The sequence below is a fragment of the Cucurbita moschata genome, unplaced genomic scaffold (genome assembly GCF_002738365.1).
Source record: "Cucurbita moschata cultivar Rifu unplaced genomic scaffold, Cmos_1.0 Cmo_Scf00070, whole genome shotgun sequence".
Lineage (NCBI taxonomy): Eukaryota > Viridiplantae > Streptophyta > Magnoliopsida > Cucurbitales > Cucurbitaceae > Cucurbita > Cucurbita moschata.
Window position 1 is genome coordinate 440243 of NW_019268586.1, and position 10257 is coordinate 450499.

The 10257-nt window shown below is 42.5% G+C and overlaps 1 protein-coding gene across 1 annotated transcript in view; it reads right to left on the bottom strand.

Annotated features, from left to right (window-relative positions):
- Positions 1–10257, bottom strand: part of LOC111438054 — an 82389-nt gene that overhangs the window by 50976 nt on the left and 21156 nt on the right. Inside the window, exon 10 of the mRNA XM_023076009.1 lies at positions 8063–8233. Within this exon, the coding sequence (XP_022931777.1) occupies positions 8063–8233 (171 nt within the window). The remainder of the gene's footprint in view (positions 1–8062; positions 8234–10257) is intronic.

Sequence of the window (10257 nt, forward strand, 5' to 3'; positions counted from 1 at the left end):
CAAAAAAAAAAAAAAAAAAACAATGGTTTTCGAACAGCAAGAAGAACAAAGATACTGAGTGACCCTAATACAGAGCCAACAAACATAACAAAATATGAAAAGCCAACAACTAACACAGAGCCGCAGAAAGTAGAGACTTTGAGAGACAAACTTTAGTTGCATATATCTCAAGGCCACGCATTTTTATGAAAGATGAGAAATTGTCTTTATTTTCAGATTTGTCTTCTAAGAAAACAAGTGTTTGCGACTCATCAAACAATTTTTTCCAGAATTATAAATTTCATCCTGAAAAAAGATTACAAAGAATCCTTTCTATAGCTTCATCAGAGGATCTATCGATTATCAGTGATAATAGTTAGTCATGAAGTAGATGAGTTTTCTCCTCTTTTAAAAGAAATTCATATTATTACATGGCAATTTTAACATAAAAGAAGACATCAGAATGTTATTTCCAGATTCCTCTTCTCCAAGTGTCTTAAATACGGAAGTTGATTTAATTGTCGAGTCCAATCAGTCTTCTCCTCTTTTTTTCTGGAAATTGTGTAACTGATTTAATTGTTGAGTCCAATCAGTCTTCTCATCTTCCTTCTGGAAATTTTGTAACAGATTTTTTTTTTAGATACCGCTTGTGCCTATTAAATCAAATATTGATCCTTCAGTATCCAAATTCTTACAAGAAAAGGAATAGAAAAGTTGATCCTAGTCCTCTTATTACACGAAGAAGAAGCTCAGGAAGTTATTTCTTTTCAACCATTAAATCCTTACTAGGAATATCAGGGGGCTGTGTGACAATTCAATTTGTAATGTAAGTCCAGATATAATTCTGCTTCAGGAAAAAAAAAAATTGGAATCAAGGATCGTAAGCTGATTAAATCAATTTGGAGTTCAAGGGACAGTGCTTATGATAATTCAATTGGAAGATCAGGAAGAATGCGAACTTTATGGGATGAAAGTGCAATTTCAGCAATGGAGTTAATCGAGGACACACTTTTCAATTGGACTTTCTTTAGCAGACTCTTTAAGGAATTTTGGGTCTATGATCCAACCGATTACAGAGAAAGAAAATACTTACGGCAAGAACTTAGATCTTTCTCTGCCTACATTGCTTTCCCATGGTGTTTGGGGGGAGGATGGGGCTTTAATATAGTCAGATGGACTCGTGAAAGATCTTTTGTGAATAGAACAAAAGGCATAGCATGTGGTTATCTAATCGTGTAATAGAAGAGCTAAATTGGATGGAGCTCTCTCTTCCAAAGTGGCGGTTTACTTGGTCAAGGGGCTCTAGAACCCCTTCATACTCATTCTTAACTTCTTTACGTTAAATGAATGGCATATGCTTTATGTGAAATCAAGGGTTTCTAGAAAGGCAAGGGTTACTTTGGAACATTATCTTTTACTGATGGAATCCGAGGAATTTCTCATGGGATCCTTCTCCCTTCCGAATTTGTTGCAGCAAGACTACTTTAATGGGTGGGTAGGTTTCTCAATTCTTAAGAAGTTCAGAATTCTGAACGATCTAATAAAATCTTGGCACAAAAATAATTTTTCTAGGCAAGAAATTTTAAGATGATTATATTTCTCAAATATCTGTTCTTGATTGTAAAGCAGAATCTATGCCTTCTGTACAAAAGAAGTGGCAAGAAGGCGCTCTCTCAAGGTGATCTATTGAAAGTGCGGATCAGCTAACTCTTCTGGAGGAAAGTATAACAAAGACATAAGGGCTTGAAACTCAGAAAAGCAGCTTTAACCCTGAGAAAATGAGGCCAAAAAATATATTTCTCAATACTCTTCTAGCATTGAAGGAGTTATTAGACTGGGAAAGCCCTTTGAAGCCTTCCAAGCCCCTCTAAAGTGCCAAGGAAGAATCTTCAATGGGATCGTAAATATCTATTGGGTTTTCCACAACAACAACATGTGCAACACACTTCTTGTGCTCATTGGCCCTTGCATGCCTTCAAGGCCTTCGCTATTATGGGTTAATGTGGTTATAGCTATCATTTCAGAATTTGGTGGAGAATTTTTGCCAGTAAGCAAAGAGGTTGGTCGGTTTGTTTTGTTGTGGCTAACTAAAGGCTTTTTTTTGGTGCTCAGTGACACAATCGCACTTTCGAAGGCAGTGGACTAGCGATTGTGCGGCACTCACTTTCCAGCGACAAGTGAGTTAAATCAATTTGTTCTTGCGTCGCCTACGGCCAAGCGACGTACGGTCGAGCCTCTAGCCTCGGTTTTAAAAGAAGGTTTTAGAAAACGAGGAGAGAGAGATTTTAGAAAGAGAGATTTAGAAAGAGACGTTATATAAGCAAGCAAGAGAAAGATAACAACGACTTAGCATATATAACCTTGGGTAGGGAGAAGTTGACGACTAGTCATATCCCCCTATAGTACATTCTGGGCCATTTTAGTTCTGGCAGTCCTAGACATGATATTTTTGAGGCGTCATACGCCCTAGCATTACAAAAGGAAAAGCACTAGAATGAAAAGACATGACAAGGGTTTGGCTTGTCATGGGCATGCGGCCATGGGCAACATGCCCTGGACGAGCATGACCGTGACATCCTCCCCCACCTAATTGGTTGACGTCCTTGTCAACTGACTACTTTCATACCTTGCGATGTGGGTGGCGGCAGAGTTCAGATCTTCGGCGCGTTCCCAGCTTATTTCCTCTGTAAGGAGATTCTTCCATTTGACAAGGAATTCACGAATCGTCCGTACAGGTCTTCCTATCTTCCTAACCCTGTCGGCTAAGATCTCTTCCACTTCCTTTGTTTCTTTTTGCTTCAGATCGATGTTCGGTCTTGTGGTTGCATTTCGTTGGTCGTCGTCTGGATCAGGGTGATAGGGCTTCAAGTTGCTCACGTGAATGACGGGGTGGATTTTCATCCATGCGGGTAGTGCAACTCGATAGGAGGTAGCCCCGATCTTTTTAAGGACTTCAACCGGGCCTTCATATTTACGGACTAGTCTCTGGTCCTTTCGGCTACGAAATCTGATCTGTTCTGGTCTCAGCTTGATGAGGACTTGATCTCCTGCTCGGAATTGAAGGGGGCGACGCTTCTTGTCCGCCCATTTCTTCATATGCTTGGAAGCTTTCTCTAAGTATGCCCGGGCTATATCTGTCGTCTGCTTCCATTCTCTTGTAAAGTTGTGAGCTTGAGGGTTTTTTCCTACCTAAGGATGATCAATAATATGGGGTAAGGCCGGTTGTCGTCCACTTACAATTTCGAAGGGACTCTTCCCTGTAGACGAGCTTGTTTGACAATTGAAGCAAAATTGGGCGACATCTAACAATTGTATCCAGTTCTTTTGGCGAGCGTCGACGAAGTGACGTAAGTATTCTTCGAGCAAGCAATTGAACCGTTCTGTCTGTCCATCGGTTTGAGGGTGATAACTCGAGGAGATGTTTAAGGTTGTTCCCAAGAAAGCGAATAACTCAGTCCAGAATGTCCTAATGAATCTGCCATCCCTATCACTGATGATGCTCGACGGAATGCCCCATAGCTTTACAACGTGTTTGAAAAACAGTTGGGCTGTGAGTTCCGCCGAGCATAATTTGGGAGTGGGGATGAATGTCGCATATTTTGAGAACCGGTCTACAATAACCAAGATGGCGTCATATTCCCCGACCTTTGGGAGGTGTGTTATGAAGTCCAGAGATACACTTTCCCAGGGTCTTGTTGGCACAGGTAGAGGTTCCAAGAGTCCAGCGACCTTGGCTTTCTCGACCTTATCCTGTTGGCAGATGAGGCACGTCTTGGTGTATTGCATGATGTCGTCTCGCATGTTTGGCCAAAAGTACCCCTTCTTTATTAGGGCGTATGTTCTTTGCCACCCAGGGTGTCCGGCCCATAAGGTATCATGACATTCCAGAATGAGCTTCTTCCTCAGTTCCCCCGTTCTTGGGACGTACAATCTGTTTCCTTTGGTTATCAGGAGGTCCCCCTCAACCCAAAACTGTCGTGTTTTTCCAGCTTTAGCTAGTTCGACGACAGCTTTGGCCGATGGGTCTCTGTGTGAATGTTCCTTGATGATGTCGCGCATCGATCCGTTGATCTTACTTGAATGAATATGGGCTAACATGCACAGGGCCGCATGTTCGCCCTTCCTACTCAGCGCGTCGGCTGCTTGATTACTCTTTCCTGCTTTGTGTTCGAACTTGAAGTCGAATTCAGCCAACGACTCCTGCCACCGGGCTTGTTTTGCTGTTAATTTTGGTTGATCAAAGAAGTGGCAAGTGGTGCTGTTATCCGTCTTCACTACGAACTGTGATCCTAAGAGATATTGTCTCCAAACTCGAAGGCAGTGGACTACGGCCAGCATTTCTTTCTCGGAGACAGTGTATCTTCGTTCGGCATCGTTGAGCTTTCGACTTTCGTAAGCGATGGGGTGACCTTCTTGAATAAGGACCCCACCTAGAGCAAAGTCGGAAGCATCGGTTTCTACTTCAAATGGCTTTGTGACATCTACCAACCCGAGGACAAGACCCCTCATCATGGTTGTTTTCAGATTCTCAAAGGCCATTTGACAATCATTCGACCACGACCAAGGGTGGTCTTTCTTCAACAGCTCTGTCAATGGGGCGGCTCGTCGTGAAAACCCTTCGACGAACCGCCTATAGTAGTTGGTTAGTCCTAAGAAAAACCGCAATTCAGATACGGAAGTAGGAACTTTCCATTCTTGGATAGCTTTTATCTTGTCGCTATCCATACTAATTTGTCCACATCTGACGACATGTCCAAGGAAGTTGATGCATGTTTGTGCGAATGCACATTTCTCCTTCTTCACATACAGCTGGTTCTGCCGGAGCTTGTCAAACACTAGCTTCAAGTGCACTTTGTGTTCCTCGAGGGTTGTGCTGTAAACAACGATGTCGTCGAGGTACACTATGACGAACTGATCCAGGTATTCGTAGAAAACCTGGTTCATCAACGTGCAGAACGTAGCTGGGGCATTTGTCAAGCCAAAGGGCATTACTAGGAATTCAAAGGCCCCATATCTTGTTACGCACGTCGTCTTAGGTTCGTCCCCTTCGGCAATACGTACTTGATAATATCCTGACCGTAAGTCCAACTTCGTGAAGTACTTGGCCCCGTGAAGTTGGTCGAACAAGTCGAATATTATCGGCAGAAGATATTTGTTGCGTACCGTCACCTTGTTTAAGGCTCTATAGTCTATGCACAGACGCAACGTCCCATCCTTCTTCTTCTGGAACAGTACGGGGGCTCCATAAGGTGCCTTTGTCGGGCGAATGAATCCCGCCTTCAGCAACTCGTCCAGTTGTTTCCTCAATTCGGCTAGCTCGGGCGGAGCCATCCGGTATGCGTTCTTCGCTGGCGGCTTAACCCCGGGGAGGAGTTCGATTTCATGGTCAATGCCTCGACGAGGTGGTAGTGTTTGGGGTAGACTCTTTGGCATTATGTCGGTATAGCTGTCAAGTACTTCCTTGATTTCCTCTGGGACAGTCTCTTCGGTGGTTGCTTCTTCTATCAGTGGTATGGCCATGAATGTAGGTTCCTCTCGTGCGAGTCCCCTTTTCAGCTGTATGGCCGAGATCATTCAAAGATTACCTAGTTGCTTGATGCTTGCAGGTATTACTGTGGGGTTGCGGTCGGTGATCACCAAGCACTTTGCCAATGGCATTGGGATGACCTTGTGTTCTAGGATGAACTCCATCCCAAGTACCACGTCAAAGTCGTCCATGCGAACCACGACAAGGTCTAGCTCTCCAGTCCAATCCCCTATTTTGAAGGGGACTCCTTTGGAAACTCCCACAATAGGCAAGGCCTCGGAGTTGACAGCTTTCATTTTCCCCGGGTCTTTTCCTATGGTGAGTCCCAATCTTCTGGCTTCTTGATCGGCAATGAAGTTGTGGGTTGCTCCTGAGTCTATCAGAGTGCTCTTGCTCGGTCGAGAGTTTATTGTGGCGTCTACGAACATGAGCCCTTTCTCTATTATCTCCTTCGGTTCGACTTTCCGTTGGAGGGCTGACAAGAATTTGAGTGCGCCCATTCGGGTATTATCGTGATCTTCCTTCTTGTCTAGCAAAGTCTCGACCCTTGCCTCATTGTTCTCTTGAATGGACACTTGGAGTGCAGTGAAAGAGGCCCGATGAGGACAGTAGGATACCTTGTGGGGGCCTTTACACAGCATGCATTGCAAAGGCGTCGTCGGGTGGTTCTTTTGATGGTAAGGCCCTCGAGATGTCCCCGCTTGATTGTTCTGAGGAGGTCTATCCGTCCATCCGCTCGGTCTATTGGGGCTTCCATTTCGATGGCCTGGTGGTCTGTATGTTTTGCCCCCATTGTTTGGGGCTGGTGTCGCTCTTCTTTGGGATCCTGCTTCGTTCCCACAGTCTACGAGTCTCTCGACGCAGGCCATTGCGGCAGCTAGGGTTTGGACCCTGTTCTCATATATCTTTGTTTTGGCCCATGGCTGTAGACCATTTATAAAGAAGAACACCTTGTCCTTCTCTGTTGTGCCCCTGATATCCAGCATCAGGGTTGAGAACTGTCTGACGTAGTCCCGTATGTTTCCAGTGTGTTTCAGGGCTACTATTTTCTCCATTGTTATATGCCCTGCGTTTTCGGGGAGGAATTGTTCCCTCAACTCTCTCTTGAGGTCCTCCCATGAGTCGATGGTGCACAATCCATCCTCGATGTCTTGCACCTTCGTACGCCACCACAGTTTGGCGTCGTCTATGAGATACATCGCGGCTACAGTCACCTTCTTGTCGTCGGTACAAGCCGTTGTGGCTTTGAAGTACTGTTCGACGTCGAAGATGAAGTTCTCCAACTCTTTGGCGTCCCGATTCCCTTTGAAGGCTCTAGGGTCTGGGAACCTTAGTTTGTTGGATCCTGCATTAGTTTGTCCAGCCGTGACGCCGTCCACGGCTTTCATGGTAACTTTAATTCGAGTGCTCATGGCGGCCATCCTTTCTTGGAGGTCGTCGACTGTTGTTCTGAATTCATCAGTCAATCCATTGAACAAACTCATCATTGTATTTTGTAGTACGTCAAACTCTTCGCCACGTCCCTCTTTGTGCGCGACAGAGCTATCCGGACTACTAGATGGTTTTGGGCTGCTCGTAGGAGCAACTCTTTCTTCGAGCGAGGTCACTCGAAACATCAGTTCTGCGATTGGCAACCCATCCAGGCGGTTGCCCATTGCATCGACTTGGACGACTTTCTCACTCAGTTCAGTCACCCGTGTTTCCAAGAAACGGAGGGTGTCAGGGACTTCTTTGAGGAATAGCATTTCCTCCTCTATTAGCGTAAGCCGGTCGGCTTGTGCTTTGGGTGTCGACTTTGTCGTCGACATGATCTCGATCTGTATGACGTTACGGAGCTAACAAAGCTCTGATACCACTTGACACAATCGCACTTTCGAAGGTAGCGGACTAGCGATTGTGCGACACTCACTTTCCAGCGACAAGTGAGTTAAGCCAATTTGTTCTTGCGTCGCCTACGGCCAAGCGACGTACGGTCGAGCCTCTAGCCTCGCTTTTAAAAGAAGGTTTTAGAAAACGAGGAGAGAGAGATTTTAGAAAGAGAGATTTAGAAAGAGACGTTATATAAGCAAGCAAGAGAAAGATAACAACGGCTTAGCATATATAACCTTGGGTAGGGAGAAGTTGACGACTAGTCATATCCCCCTATAGTACATTCTGGGCTATTTTAGTTCTGGCAGGCCTAGACATGATATTTTTTAGGCGTCATACGCCCTAGCATTACAAAAGAAAAAGCACTAGAATGAAAAGACATGACAAGGGTTTGGCTTGTCATGGGCATGTGGCCATGGGCAACATGCCCTGGACGAGCATGACCGTGACACTCAGCTACCAAAGCTTTCTAATAGTTCTCTCTGCAGGGTATTTATATCAACTGGGAAGCTTTTATTTCTCCTTAATTCTACCTTTTATTTTCATGTTTGTTCCTGTTTTTCCATCCCTTTTGCTCAGGGTCTCGACCAACAAGGATATAAAGTAGAAAAGGAGAATTAAAAAAATGATACAAACATCACATTATGGCCCTGTATCGCATTTAAGGATAAATTTGTCAAAATGTACCTCCATTGAAGAATGAGCTCAATATCGAGCTCGCGGTCAAGTTCCTCAATATGTATGTCATCATCAACAATTGCACGAGTAGGATCAGACTTAAGCAACGAAGCATACAAAGAGATGTATCTCTTGCGTAAGTTTGCAAACTTCAGAACCTGCTCCCATGTCATTTTTCCACTGCAACATACCAAAGAATATAATGTAGAAAAGTAGAAGAATTAACAGCCTCAAAGACAACAATTAAGAATCTAAAAAGAAATAAACTAAAGAAAAAAAAATAACAGGGATGGAGGAGGGGGAGAAGAAAGAAGAAAGAAGACGGCCGTAGGATTATTTAGGATAAGAAAATGGAGAACATTTTAAGTAAGAATCCAAAATATTGGATCCAACAAACAACAAAAAGTGGAAGATATGGATTTATCCCCAACCATCATCTACAAATTTAAGAAAATGACAACCAAATCGAAGCTCTCAAAACCTTGAATTAATTGATCCTTACGATGTCAATATAGAAATGGTGTAATCGATATAAATCCAATGACTTTGATAAATCATTCGGCGAAGGAATTTCATTGAAAATATTTGGAGGATCTAGAACAAATCATTTTCGTATCTAAGGAACACATACCCTCTTATCTTATCCTTAATTTCAATAATAGTTAGGAGAAACCACACAAATTCCTTTCAACTTCAATAAATGCCTTGCAGCAATCCAACATATTAAGTGTCGAAAAGAAAACTTACTAGACCACCAAAGTAATGGTCAATAACTTCAAAAGTACTATGTTTCCGCCCATTTCGTTGACAACGGAAGTGAAATGGCGAGGCAGAATGAGTTCCAGTTGCCAAATTTATGGCCATAAGTGTTCTTTATATTTTTCTGCATTTCTTGAAAATGTAGTGTTAAATAAGCGGTTACAACATTGGTGGATTGGAGAAGGCCTTCTGGACTCTTCAGGCAGTGGAGATCAAGAACACCTAAAGTTCGTACTGGTGAGATCCTTAATAAATTTGCAGAAAAGGGTTTGATTGTGCCAGTGAAGGAAGAACTTCAGGTCGGGGAAGAAATTTACAGCCCCCCTATTGTTCGTTCTGCTGCAATTATACTGGCCAAAGAAGAGGAGTTTTTTAATTGTGATTCCAGGGACAACCCAATTGGTAAATCTTTTGGCTGCTCATGATATTCCAATCTATGGCGACCTATCTGCACTTGTAACTTTTGAACCAACAGAGTTAAAGATTTCAGTTTTGGATAATGCGAATTTTCAGTTCTATTTGGTTTCAGCAGATTCACCTTTCACTTGACCAAATTTATTCAAAGCCTTCATACCTACCGATCTTCCACTTGACCAAATTTATTTAGAGCCTTCATACCTACCGATCTTTCCCCTTAAACAAATTTATTCGAAGCCTTCATATCTATCATTGACAAATTTATTCAAAGCCTTCATAGTTACCAATAACAAATTTATTTGAAACCTTCATAGCTACCGTTGATAAATTTATTCGAAGGCTTCATAGCTACCATTGACAAATTTATTTAAGTCCTTCATAGCTATCGTTGATATCATGCCTTGACACTAAAGCCATGTCGTCGAAGTAATGCAATCAATATTGCACATAAACCTATCCAAGTCTGAACTACGAATGATATCTATTACTTAGCTCAAGCGGGGTGTCAAAGGATATTTGTATAATCTCATATTAAATAAGGGAAGGAGTTGACCTCCCTAATTTATCTGGTTGGATTTATTTAGATTTAGTTGTCTAGTATCTAGGGATTATTATTTAGATTTATTGTTACCTAATAACTAGAGATTTTATTTAGATTTATCTAGGATACCTATTCTCTAAGGATTACCTACATTACCTAGTATCTAGGGAATTTAGATTATCTATTGATTTGACAAGAAAAAACCCAGCTAATTTAACTTGCAACTATGACAGCTACCTAGCAAAAACATCATGCTATATTTGTTGTTGTATACTGCTCAATTCAATGACTTTGACCACAAACTAGCAGCACAGAATATTTACTCAAACAGAGAAAAATAGAACATGTCACCCAGTGTTTCTATACATGTAACTCAAATAAAAGTATGATTAGAATACCGTTTCTACTTAACCTGACTAAGCATCACCTAACTCAAATCAGAACTGTATACTAAATGTTTAAAACATACAAAAAAAAAAAAAAAAAA